The 14,556-nt window shown below is 42.2% G+C and overlaps 1 protein-coding gene across 1 annotated transcript in view; it reads left to right on the top strand.

Annotated features, from left to right (window-relative positions):
- Positions 1-14,556, top strand: part of rsrc1 (arginine/serine-rich coiled-coil 1) — a 97,002-nt gene that overhangs the window by 68,608 nt on the left and 13,838 nt on the right. The window contains exon 7 of the mRNA XM_028419755.1: positions 9,925-9,996. Within this exon, the coding sequence (XP_028275556.1) occupies positions 9,925-9,996 (72 nt within the window). The remainder of the gene's footprint in view (positions 1-9,924; positions 9,997-14,556) is intronic.

Genomic DNA, 14,556 nt, shown 5'->3' with positions numbered 1-14,556 from the left:
GCTTTCTTTACGTCTGTTGCACGATTTACTTAAACGACAAAACACAAGAGGGATACAGAGAGAATTACTCAACATGTAATTTAGATATATGATATTTTTGCAGCATGGGTAGATTATAATTAGCTATTATTTAATTTTTAGGGCTGTCCAGAGTGTCGTTGTTTGGAGCTTTTGAAGACATCAACAGCGACTCCTGTTGCTGTTGATGTCTTCAAATCATGCAGCATCAGCCAAGTTAAGTTTGCTAACAACTGGTCAATGTGATGTTTTTTTCTGCATGTTGCGCTACCATAGAAAGTCTATTTCTAACTATATACTTGTCACACTGCCTCTGCTGTTTCAGTTGTGAGCTGAGCTGAGATAATATTACCACAACTTAACTGTGTCTTAAGTGAAAAAAAAATCTGTATGGATGGCCGGTCTCCATCTTTGTACAGACTCACTTCACCAAAGATTTAACACATCTTTTAGACATGATAACAAGGTTGTGGTACTTCTCTACTATATTTAATTTTTCTACAAGTCACAGCAGTCACCACACTACCAGGAGCTGTCCTACTGAGTGTCTATGAGGACACATGGAGGGCGACAGGGGACAGTTACACATACTATAAACATGAGAGAGACAGAAAGAATAGAGGGAGGATGCTTGGCTTCTCTCCAGCAGTGGTGCTCCTGGTGTGAGAGAGGAAGAGTCTCCGTTCTCTGGCTGAGCTTTCATGTAGAAAGACCCAGGAGAGAATGAAAAACAGAGATACAGAGGTGAGAGGGTGCAATAAGATGTTTACTGGGGAACATTTTCGATTTGACCCAGCTTTAACACCGGTCTTTGAACTGGAGCTGCAGCTGTTGTTCCATTAATCAATTAGGTCAACAATAAATGGCAATATTTTGATCATTGAATAATTATATGTCATTTTATAGAGACAAAACATGGCATACATCTACTAGCTCCCTATCCTAGAGTGTCAAATATTCTATATAGTAATGTATAGTAATGACATTTTGCAATATAATAAGTATGTACTGTCATTTGGAGGCACTTGTCCCACCTGAGATTTAACTCTACTGATGGCATCCCTCACATGTGTCTGGTTTGAGTGTGTTTTTGCCATTTGATGTTGGTGCACCACTTTAATTGCTAAATAATAAAATAATCACTTTAATAACCAGGCCGCTTTACAAAAGGAAAAATTCTTCACCTGCTCATTTATTCCCCTGCCTTGCTCAGCCCAGCCTGAACCATCAGCACGGCCCGTCTCAGCGTGGCCCAGCTCGGCTCGAAATGAAGCGGCGCGTCCATAATCTGTGTGCCGGCATGTTAATTTTCAAGTCAAAGGGGCAGCTCCCTTTTCATCACGGCAGAGGCTGTGGAATATTCAGCGCGCTGCAGATGTTCATGAATAATGTCTGTGGCCAAACCCCTGGCTGAGGCAGGGGGAGGAGGGATAGTGGGATGAGGGTGTTGGGAGGGAGGAGGGGGGGGGTTAGGGGGAGGTAGTGAGGCCAGATGAATTACACGTAGGGGGGATCTGACAGGCGGCGTGAAGCTTTGTGATCATTCCAAAGTTCTAATAATCTCTCTCACCTTCTCCATCTCCCCAGTAATGAAAGAGAATAGGTGATTGCACCCCGGGCTATGTTCCCCGCGTAATGACTCCTCCAAAGGCACAGAGCCGCCAAGGAAAAATGAACTTTGAATGAGTGGCGAATTGACTCTGACAGAGTGATAGACCGTGACACAGATTCTGTAGCAAAACAGACGTAGTGCTAATTGATTATCAATATTTTAAGCAAAGTGATGAAAATAAGCATTAAGAGATGAGAAAGAGGGAAGAGAGAAGCCAGCGCACAGCACTGCCGTCAATGGAGGGGGGGGGGGGGGTTCTTTCGCTCCCTTGTGCATCTTTGCCTCCTGCGGCCAGGCCATCTACCCTCCTGTCTCCCTCTTATTCCCCTTCTCTCTCTCTCTCTTGAAGGGGAGCATTAGTTATCAAAATGTCCCTGAACTTGTATTAATTTTGCAATGTGTTTATTTATATTTTTGCTCTCACCTGATTTTTTTTAATTTGTTGGTGATGGTCTGCTTAATGTCATTATCAGGCCAGCATTAGTCACCTTGTCCCTCAGAGTGTGTAAATTCTAGGGTTACGATCAGTTATTCATTTTTCTTCTAGAAAAAAAAACAACATACTAACATTAACAAAACTTAACATAAAATGCAGCCGAACACACATGAAGTGCACACCAAAGCATGGATAGGGAGTAGTCAAGACCACCAAGTTTGTGTGTCTATTCTGTAGTATGTGTTTGTTCCTGTAATGTGGTCAGTTGTGCTGGGCCCCATTGATGCTGCCAGGGTCCCCGCTCTCCTGCCTTTCTTTTCTAAGTGGCCGCCCTTTTGAACCTCCTTGTGTCAGCACTGCGATTAGCGGCTCCAGTTTACCTTTCATGTGCGGGGGTCCTGATAGATTTAGTCGCATCTACTCCCCTTTTGCAACCACCATCAGTGCCACAGCTACACACACACATACACATGAGACACACACTCAGTGGTGTGCCATTACAATGGCTTCCAACAGGCTTTCAGCAGGGAAACCAGAGCCTATTCTCCACCATTCAACTGCACGCTCAAGTGCATTCACACTGGAATAACACACACACACACAGACACATGGAGCGAGCATATTTTTGCACCAAAATCGCAATGAACAACGTACTTTAATCTTCATAGTGCAGAATTTGGCTGTTCTTAGCCTGTTGCTTTTGCAGAAAATAAGCACGTTTTGGCATTTGGATTTAATTAAAAATAAATGATTCAAAGAAATGTATGAGAAGTCATTTTGATGAGAGAAATAACTTAATCTTATTAGTCTTAATAAAGTAAATAAAACCATTCATTTTCACAGGGAAAGGCCTGTCTATGAGCATTTCCTTAGTGGTCAGGAGCTACAAACAACATTCAGAGAATGTAAGATAATGCATTATAATGTCATACAAATGGTGGTGCTTTCACCTTGAACATTTTCTCTTCTAATTTTTTGTAAGTGAACAAATTGCAGACAAACATTACAAGAAGGATGGATCATTAACTTTGTAGCATGTAGACTGTCAGAAAGTCCATAAAAGGTGCACAAATGACATTGTGTTCTTTTGGGTCTTCAGTGTCTGCTTGTTTGGTTGCAGTTTTTATTATGATATGATGATGGCACCTAGTGTATAAACTTTTCGAAGGTCATATGAAGTGGATGAAAACAAATGTTTGAAGAAAAAGATAAAAGAGGAGAAGATTATCATATTAAGGAGATTAAAAAAAGCTAGAGCCACATAAGAAGGAGACGATGGTATGTGGAGATATGGTGAGGTTGAAGTTGAGGGTGAGATGTCATTCAGAGGCCCCAGGATGCTTAATATTTCACCGTGTGATCTCTGCATTATGGATTTGGTCTGATTGCCCTCTCAAGACCTCTGTTATGCAGTTACTCACTGAGCTTGGTGAAGTTCTTATTACAGAACTTTGGTATTTATCAAAAAGCTGCACCCACTTTCCTACCAAACCAATAACACTGTGATTTTACAGCACACATATTAATGAAACATCTACCCAAATGGGTAGAATTTACGTATGACATCTTACAGCAAGGCTTCAAGGTTGAACTTGGTTCGACCTGGTGACTAAAATATAGGGCTTTGTTAGCTTTTCCCCCTAAGGCTTGATTGTTATGCATTTGTGTGTGTGTGTGTGTGTGTGTGTGTGAGGTGCTCTTATGCCTCATGTGAGGATGTTTGTTCTTCAGGTTTGTTTATGTGAGCACAGCCCATGGCAGTGCGTGATCCTTGGAGTAACCGGCTTCTCTGATCTTCCTGACCGCTGGAGGCCTCTGCTCCTCCCCAGGTTTCCAGCAGTTCTCCTCTCTGGCCCACAGTCCAAGGCCTACATCACTCATGCACGGTGTTAGGTGCACAATCATGGGATACATTTTCGCTCCTGGGTCTCAAGTGCAAGCTGGGGTGCTGGGTTTGAGCCACCCACATGCTTTAGGAAGACCCCACTGCTCAGCTTGTTAGTCGGTTGGTTACCCCACGTGAAATCTGTTCTGAACCCCCAGACCTTCTAAGCAAGGTTTTGCCCAAAGGAAGCAGACTCCTATTATGGTGTCTGAAGAGTCAGTGCATTTTGTAAGAGGTGTTGCAGCCGTGGGTTTTGTCTTATTCAGTCATAGTTATAACGGATTTTTTTATCAGAAGTGACACAGAATAATATGACACACCCTCCTCTTTTAGTCTTAAGTTTCGTAGCATTCATTTAGTACAAAACAAATTGAAACATACTGGAATCTCTGCTAATTATTTAGTCTGTAGTGTAACAGTTCAAATCAACTTTATTTGTCAGTTGTACATAGCACAATGCATAGTCATATGTTTGCCATCTTCCTATTGGAGAAAACAAAACCCGCAATTCTATTTGAATACTAACTCATACTATTAATACATTTTATTCATTAATCACATGCAAGTTATTTTGATCATTTCCAGACCCACTATTTTTCCTTTCAGTTAGAGAAAGGTTGCAGTGTGACAGAATCAGTACGTTCCTATGACCACATCAGACATCTAGACTAGGTTTAATAATTCCATAAATGTTACTCGTTTTTTATTTGGCTAGATTACCAGTTGGCTCTACAAATAACAAATAAAACACATGGCTGATTTGACAGGGTTGGAGTTCTTCCCCTTTTTAATTTCTCCCTTCGTTTACTTTGACAGATGCAATCTCAGCATGATCACCGAAAGGAAGCCCAGGTGTCTGAAGTTAGGAGGGTGCTTTAAAAGTGAATCGAACGAATGTTGCCTACAAAGCAAAGCTCTATATTTTTAGAAGTCATTTCTGACATAGAACATAGTGAAATTTCCTCTTGGATTAAGAGTCCCACTTGTCCCTCTGACTTTGTATAATCAGCATGTCTGTCTGTCACAACACAGTGGCAGCATTCAGCCAAGGCAGCATACATCTGGCTCCTTACTGCAGCAGCACAGAACAGAAGTCTTAACTGATGCCACCCCAACATCACAACATAGCAGAGAAACAAAAAAGCAATAGTTTCAGACGATTGCAAATGAATAATTGATTGATATTGTAAGATATCTCTCTCTAATTGTTTAGTTTGTAAATATTTCATGGGTGTCATTAATTCAGCTTGATGACAGAAGCAAATGGAGGACTGTGATGTTGTGGATGTTCAGGTCTCCTGTCTTCTGCTTTAAAGGATTCACCTTGTATGATTTTAATCTGTCGAACACTGAGACACTGAGTCTGTATGAGACACTCTTGATTGATATACAGGACTTTTGTCGGCTGATTGCGATTTCAGGAGACTGTCACACAAACTGCACGCTATCATAAATAACTGCTGCTAGTTGAAAGCTTTTATGCATTCTGGTGCTAAATATTTATACATATTCTGAATATTTAAATTGCTTCATGTTGTATCTCTTCGTGTCTGCCCGTCCAATCGGGATGCCAAATCACAGTTTATAGCTAAAAGGACTAGTGAGCTGCTTTTGGTGTTGAGTGCTCCTACAGTGTCTCTACAGTGGCACATGCAGGCACCTGTATGTACTGTAGAGACACTTATATACAAGGCCTGGCTTAAGACTCCTGGTGGTGATGTCTGTGTACTCCACCTAGTGGTTCCCCAGAATACTGCTTCTTCCCATGATCAACTTAACCTCTACACCTGCTGCAGATCCATCAGCTCCCTCCATGTGTAATGTCTCATTGATCAGCTGTTTCAGTTTAACAGATGCAAAAAGACAAAAGTATTTTTATCCACAGACTTTCCTTTATGTGTCAGATATTAGAAGCACAATATCATTATTTTCTGAATGTACATTTTCTCTGTAAAAGTCAGCCCAATAGGGCTGAAGTTGGTTCTTTCTCAACGAGACCATTATTTGTTTGTGGCACCCTGACTTAGCAGCAAGTTATTAGCAAAAATAATATTAAAAATACTAAACTCATCAGTAATTAGTGCTGGGTTTAACTTAAGAGACTGTGTTACTGTGTCCATATATTGTCTTATCCTGAGTGTCCATCCATCTGTCCATGTCAGATAACGTGTTTTTTTTTGTCTTGTCTTTCTTCCTGTCAAGGCTGTTAATCATCATTGTGTCAGCATGTCTGTCTGTCTGTCTCTTATTTATTTATTTATTTATTGTCTTAGCCGTCTCTCTGGTATTCAGAGTCTGTTGGAGGCCCCTTGCTGCCGAGCTTCACTGTAAAGTGCTTGGCTGATTGGAAGGGACGTTTTTCCAATGGCGCTGCGCTGCCTCTAATATTCTGTTTGTCGTTGGGTGTGAGGCTGATTTATCACGCCTCCTCTCCTGCTGACATTCAGATTCACTTTGATTGGCGGCTGGACGGAATGACACCCACAGCTACCGCTAACACAGCCGTGGCTTTCAGCAAAAAAAAAAACACACACACAAAGTCAAATGTGATGCTCTCTGCATACTCACAGCCAGGTATACAGTGGATATGAATATGCCTGTTCCGCCAACACATTCCCACTTACATTTAGACGTGCACTTGCAGAGAATTGCTCACTCATAAACTAGCACAAAAGTGGATAAGTGTTGTGCTGAACTCTGTCTTCAGCATGCTAGTTTGTAAGTGTAGTATTGAGTTTATTGAACAACGTGGGCAGACTACTGCTCTTTTGTTGTTCTCTCACCTCACGAACTCTATAATATGATAGCTTTTCTCACTTCTAATACTCACTTACTGTACCCGACCTAAGGCCCAAGCTACCACACTCTTGCGTTGAATAACCGCCACCCCCACCCCCCCATCCCTCCTTAATAACTCTATAACTCACCTCAGCTTTAGATTTAATTGCTTATCTGTGTGTAAACGTATTAACCCTCTGCTGTATCTATTTTGCTGCCGTCCCGGGGGCCCGACAAGCCTCTCAGACTGCCGTGCCTTACATCCAATGAATAGTCCTTCTCTGAGCGGTAATAGGGAATCAGCATCGTAGCAGCAAGCATTGGCGGCGTGTAAGAGATAAATCAGATTGGGGGTCTTGCTTTGCCAGTTTATTGAATCTAAATTGCGTGCGCGCTTGGCCCCCGCCGGCCCTACATGGCCCATCCATCTCCCGGCTGATAATGGAGCGGGCCCGATTCCACCTGGTGGGAGCATTATTACATTTCCCCTCTAACGAGACCCAGCTAATCCTGCCAAGGGAGGAGGACAGAAGAGAAAAGAGAGGAGGAAAAGAAGAGAATAGGAGAAGAGGAGAGAAAGAAAATGGTGGGGGAGTGGGAGAAGAAAAGAGAAAAAAGAAGGAAGGAGAAAAGAGATAGAAGAGAAGAATCTGTTTTAAAAAAAAAATCAGATTCATCCTGGCAGCCTGCCTCTACCTCCCACTCTCCCTCTTTCTCTCTTTCACACTTTCTTCCTCTCTGTTGCTGAGCATAAAACATCTTCCAGCGCCATCAGAGCTACATGGCCCCTGGGCCCCTGAGCTGCAATTACACTCATAATCACAATGCGATTTCACCGACGCTCTCCGCCCCTTCCCGCTGCCATCCCTCCTCGTTCCCTCCGCCCCTGCAGCCAAGACTGAACGAAGTCTAAATGAAGTGAAAGGCCTCTCCTCTCCCCGACACCCGGCCGTTTATTACCCGCTTTAATAAAAGTCCATCACAGAATTATCCTACAATGAACTGGAGCCACTAAGTTGTCAAGAAATATACTTCCAATAAGCGACGTTTACACACAGAAATGCCTGGATGGATACACTTGTCAATTCTCAGCTGTTATGTTAACTGGGTCTTCGTGACAGTGCAGCAAAATATGTCGCTTTAATATTTTTTTTTATTTAATCTTTTTTTTGTTTTTAAAGCAGAGCTTCTTATTGATGTAATTAAATCATATCCCTGGCTCTGCGATCAGGCCTACTTTCATTGTTTTGAGGGGGCAGGAGCCCCGTGAGGCAGTGCACTGATGAGAGATGGATAAACAGTTTGATTTGCTGCTATCGCCCCCAGGCATAGTGTACTAGAGAGATGAGCAAGAGAAGGAAGAGAAAGCATTAAAAACAGGGAGGGCTGGGATAGGGCAAAACAGAAGGAGAGGAGAGAGCGAGAGGATAAGAGAACCTGTTGGGGGAGGGATGAAGGGATAGAGGTGGAGGATAAACATGCAAAGAAAAAGAGGCGACAAATCACTCCTGTTGTTTGTGTACACGTCTGTGTGCACGCAGGCAAAGCCTTTGCTCTTATTTTTGCTTGTTTCCCTTGCTGTTTTAGCTTTTTCCTTTATCCTACATGGCCCCCATCTATCTGCCTTTCTCCCTTTACTGTTTTTCCCCCCTTCCGCTCCATCACACCACCAATACCGCTCTGTCTCCTACCTGCCTCTCAGTAGCCCCAAGCAAGGAGTGAACTGAAGAACACAGAGGATTTCATTCACACACACACACACACACACAGGTATATGCACTCAAATGTGCACCTACAAACAAGAAAACCCATGATTGTAGTTGTGAAAACATGCAAGATGGGAGAGGCCACAGTTTTTTTTTACTTGGTCACAGACTTACTAAGTTATGCCTGTGTTAGCTAAAAGATTGGCTGTCACTGATTTTGTTAGTCTCCCATACACACACACACACACTAGCTAAGGGAGGTAGGTGAGGGTTCAATCATCCATGTAGAGTCATTGTTAGTAAAGATGCGGAACCTCCAGATTTAACCAGCCGTAACAGCAGTGTGACGGGTTCTTTGTCTACGCCAATTACTGAACAAAAACTGCAGTGCAGTCACAGAGAGACTAGCACAACCCATGGCCTCCTGCATCCAGATGCACACACACATACAAACGTATTATAGTTTTTATGCAACATATTTACTTGCAGTACAAACTCCAACACACGATAAGGAACAAAATGAGGAGGGTACGCATACACACTTAGATATGGAGGCATCTCGAGTGGTGCAACAAACCACATTTGGACACCCACAGCTGTGCCCTAACACAAACACGCTGTAAGCACTCGCAAACACTTACACCCACTCTTATATTGTATTAACTTCCCCAAAACAGTGAAGAGCTCTCACTCTCCTCCTCCCCCTTCTCTCTCTTGTCTGCTCACTCTCTTCTTCTGTTTCTCTCCATCGTTTTTTTTTTCTCAAAGTTTAAACTCATTAAGTGTAATGATATTGGAGACTCAATTTTACATAGCTCACTCATCAACCAAGTGAGATAGCAATAAAGGCGAATGGCTCCACTGAGGCCCTAACGCTGTGAAATAAATGATGCGCCGCAACGGAAATGTAATTAATTTAGAGGCAGTATTGATAGTCCTGCCATACACGGCATTATATTTTTTAATGTGGCTTAACATCTTGATTATTCAGGGGAAAAGGTGGAGGAAAAGGGAGCAGAGACAACACGGTTCATGATGAGACGCGCTTAAAATGCCCTGACGAGTGTTTACTCCCGCTGCCTCACTTTCTCTTAAGCTTTTCATTATGCCGGGACGATAAACGCCTCTCCAGAAGAAACACTGACTTTTACAGGGGTATGAAGGAAAAGCAGAGAAGAATGCTGTTGCTGCTGGTAGAGAGAGGAGAAGACGGAATCATTGTTGATTTTTGAAGGCTTACTGTTTATTTAATGATGGCTCCTCAGATAATCTTTTGCATTCTCTGCAGGGAAAATCAGTTTGTTTCAAAACAGAGATCTCCCTCAGGAAAAAGAGAGAAAAACATTTTGTGTTGTGTTATTGAAGAATAATAAAGAGTATTTTTTTAGTACACCATGAATAATTATTTCAAAATAATCATGTCTCTGATATAATATTTCCCTTGCTAACAATTTGTTCATAATTCTGCTGTCTTTTGTTCTTTTTTTAGCTAAAACAGATGAGGTGCTGAAGGCCAAAGTAGCTAAGAGAGAGGAGGAAGCCCGGAAGAAACTAGAAGAAGGTGAGTGTGTGTGTGTTTGTGTGTCTGTTGTGTCCAACACTTACACTCTGGTACCAGTACCAAACCAGGTGTAACCGGCAGTCACAAAGGAAAACAAACTAAAACATTTCTTTAAATATTAAAGCTGGTCTCTACTGCTTAAAGTGCAAGGCCACTAAATATATTTTATATCTGCTAAACCCTCTGCAACTTTTCAACATTTACACTAACATGTCTTTTACATGACTGTTCTACTTTTCAGATCATCGCTGTTTGCAAAGCAGAGATGCAGATTTCACTCCATACCTTTTATTAATACATCTGCAGTCTGCATAAACATGCAGGCAGAAAGGCAGAATTGCGCTTAGCATCGCAGGCAATAAATTTAACACACACACACGTGCATAATCACACACAAAGATGATCTCGATACAGATTCATATAAAGTCAAGAGTAATTTGCAGTGGATATGCTAACACTAATAAAAGTCCTTAGATAGAATAATGACCCTGGTCCCTTTCTGACCAGAGCATGATATAAATGAGAATATCCAATGTGCACACACAGTGTGTGTGTGTGTGTGTGTCTCTGTGCACACATGCACACATAGCCATGGGTAGTACCATCATTTGTACTCGTGTGGGTGTTTTTATATTGCTGGCTTTTCTTTTTGTGTAATTTTTTGTGTTAGCATGGAGGATGCGTGGCAGTGTGACCTTTAAAGTTAGCTGACCTTTTAGCCAAATGAAAGTCCAGCCATCAGAAACTAATTAGCTCTGCACTCTTCCTTTAGTCCCACAGTTCTAGAAAGAATTGATTCCTTCCTTCTCTCTATTTGCACCCTGTTTTGTTTTTGTTTGTTTTTTTTCCTGCCATTTCCACTAATATTATACATTCTATCTCTCTCTGCCTTCCCCCTTCTTCCTGTTTTCTCGCACATGTCTCACGTATTTCCTTTCATCCCACTTCCACTATTTATCCTCATCAACTACTTGTGCCTCTCTCCAGCTCTCCTCTGTCTTACCTTCAGCCTCTTATCTCTTGTGTGGAAGCATTGCCAAAGTGGTGACTAAGTGCCTTGCTTGGGGCAACAGATCAAGGCTCTCAGTCAAATACCTTTCTTAAACAAAGTTCACACTACACCATCGCCTCTTTTTGGAATCAGTTGTTTCTCTATCCCCTTTGCTCAAAGCGCCCTCTTCCCTAGCTCCAACTGTTCGTTATGTGTAGAAAAAAAAGGTGTTGTGCTTGATTGTGTAGTGGAGCAGTTACAACATGCTGTGCAGGCACTGCCCCCGAGGATGATCATTTTATTCTCCTCCCTACGCAGGGACACATGAAGTGAGATCAGAGAGGCACGACAAAGTGGCCCTGATGACTCACCCTTGCCTAGGTAGCAAGAAGAGCCAGTGGCACCGTCTCAAATACACGTGAACACGCATACACACAAGCTGAGTCCGCTAGCTCCATCCTGTTCTGCCCTTCCTCCCAGCACAACACACATGGAGGAGGTGGGCCACTGCTGCTGCTAAACAGCAGATCACCAGGGTTCTTTTTATTCCCTGCAGGGCCTCTTAGAGGTCAACACAACTAGAAAGTTTACACTTGAACTGCTAAGTCAACTGAAATCAGAAAACCTTTAAAAAAGAATGGAGGGGAGAAGTGAAGAACGCTACCACCTACACTCCTCGTTCATAAATAGATTCACATTCTAGACTGGCAGTGTGTTTGAGTTAGTTTAGCTCTAATCGAAACCACCGAGATCTGATTCATGTGGATGCTATGATATGCAAGCTATTATTGTAGCGAACTGTGACTGCATGCTGTGGAGCCCTGAGAGAAGAGTAGGCTTGTTTTTTTATAAGCAAGGTTTACTGAGAGAGAGGAAGGAGAGGATCAATAACTGGCCCTGTGGTCATCAGTTAACAAAGTAGTCTCCACTTAAAAGGAGTGTTTGGCTCTCTGGTTAAGGGCAGCCAGATGATGCTAGTGGTTGAAAAAGGAAACATATGATATGAAAGGGTGTGAGAATGAGAGGGTTGGATGAGTCCTTTGTTAGCTGCATGCCTTGTTTAGGCTATTAAAGCTGGCGAGATGTTGTTTGTTTGCCCAGGGGGCTTTTAGCTAACATGGTGAGTCTGACTATAATAAGATGGACTGACTGCCAGTCTGTTTGTGTGGACAGAACTGTCAGCTGAAGGCAACGTATAACCAGAGTTACAGTGTGGGGTAGTACAGCTTATGTGTACGGGAGTACCTGTTACTGTCCCCTAAATGATGCAGGTCCAGGAGGACTATACTCAGGTTGAGTTTTTTTTTAATTATTATTATATCAATGATAAATGATAGCAATCATCAATCCCTTTAGATATTTGTGTTGGATCAAATATATATGTTTTAGTTTGCAGGTGCATCTGTATAGGTGGAAGATATAATAAAGCTATATATATACTGTATATATATCAAACATACAGACATAGAAACAGCCTGATAAAATAGGTAGAATTACATTTGGCTTTAAACATTTAACATAATCACCACTAAGATTAACACTTTGTAACTCCAACCTTTGTATAGTCTGATTTAGCCTCTTGTTAGGAAACACAAGACACATAAAAGCTGTGACCTATGTTCTATCAAAAGAAAAAACATGACAACATGTTTTGGACTACTGGTTTTTACAGTCATTAGAGTCTTGGTAAGGGTAGCACATCAACAGTTGGAGGGTAAATTGGTGTCAAGCGATTGATAACCCGGACTCAAAAAGATGCTAAACACACGCACTTTGAACGCTGTCGTCTTGTGAAATCTGGGTCTCTCTGTCGTTTATGAGGCGCTGACAGACACTCTCTCTTCATTTGTGCAGCCATTTCCAACACACACACAATTATGTAGCTATGGATTGGACATTAGCCTATAGCACTGCAGATGGTATTTTAGCCCCGAACCTGTTCTGTCCCCATTACCTCAAAACCACCACCAGATTGGGAGATCATATATTTTAATGAGACGTATAATAGCTCTTTAACCCATATCATTAGGGGAATATATATACCTACCATTTGCTCTTTTGGCAGTTAAACGAAAGGACTGTTTCCCTAATTACGCTGTGTGTAGGACAGGTCATGGGTTGGGTGTGTACCTGTCTGTGTGTGTGTCTGTGTTCAGGAATTATATGACCATTAAATATTCAACCGCAAGCTCCCCTCCAGCCCAACCCCACCTCCCACCCCTCCCTCCCTCCCTCCGACCCATCATCCATTAACGCCTCATCACCGTTTAACTAGCTCTGTTGTCAATCACTGCAGGGCCTCGGCTGAAACAGAAAATGTCTGGATTTGGTTTCCTGCCTTTCTTGTTCAGCATACAGCAAGAAAAAAAGAGTGAGAACACACACATATGAACGGACTCTGAACTGAAATATCACTAAGAGTGATGCGGCTGCACACCTAGTTTCTCTTGTTGGGTTTGATTACACACTCAGCTAAACAATTTGTCTGTCAGCTAAAATTTCAGCTCTGCATACGCACATTTGCATGAACACAGTGTGTGTGTGTGTCTGTAATAAATGATGTGATCCCTTTTCTAATTGAAAATAATAACTAATCCATGGATAACAAGCTCTTGTATAATCCAAAGCCGTATCCCTCCAGTTCGGGCCTATCTCAGCTGTAATAAAAGACAGGAAATGAGAGGCAAGTGAGAGTGGTGGCTTGGACATTGACGCTTAATGTAATCTGCCTTGAAATCAAATTATTTGACCTGGAAAGCCTAACAATACAAAACTCCTGCCAGGCTGCTGTTAAATATTTAGCACGTGCCTGTCATGAATACAAATGGTGCACAAATTAGAATCTACAGGCGCGTGACCCCCATATCACACCCCAGGAGCACAGGGGGCTGGCTCTGCTTTAAATGTTTTAATTACCGGGGCCATGGTGTGGCGTGCCATGCTACCTCAGCGTACAGCATCACTTGAAGGACAAGCAGTGAAATTCATCCGCTGGTAAACACGAGTGATCTGGTGTCCGTGATCTCATCACATTAACTAAAACATGAAGATTCGATAAGGAAGAGTGTCTGAGTTATACCAAGCTATAATTATAGTTCCCAGCATCCTCACTCAGGGTTATACTTTTTGTGTTCCTTCCAGCGGCTATATGATCTACCTTAGGACTCCAGGGAGGCACTGTATTGCTCTTGTGCACTCTGTGCTGAAGGAAGATCTGTCTCAGTGATTTTGATGTAAGAAAATCTGGTTTGTATTGATTCAGTATTGATTAGTGGAGTTAGCCTCATCTCCTGTCGTTACTTCAGATAAATAGCCTTATTTGTTGTGTTATTATGTTCAACACAATCATGCCAGGAACAGTCAGAGGAATATTGAACCGACACTTCATTGGCTTGTATTTGTTCCAGGAATTAAAGGATACTTTCCTCCACTATGGCATAGAAAGTGGCAACAAGAAGAGCATGTTTACACCTTCACTCTGAAGGTCTTTTTCTAATAGAAACTTACAGAAGGAGGTTTGGCTTTTATTACTGATTTTCGTCCTGCCTAAATAATGATTGATTTAGAGA

The sequence above is a fragment of the Parambassis ranga genome, chromosome 13 (assembly GCF_900634625.1).
Source record: "Parambassis ranga chromosome 13, fParRan2.1, whole genome shotgun sequence".
Taxonomy (NCBI): domain Eukaryota; kingdom Metazoa; phylum Chordata; class Actinopteri; family Ambassidae; genus Parambassis; species Parambassis ranga.
Note: the sequence above shows the minus strand (reverse complement) of the source record. Positions and strands in the feature narration are given on the sequence as shown.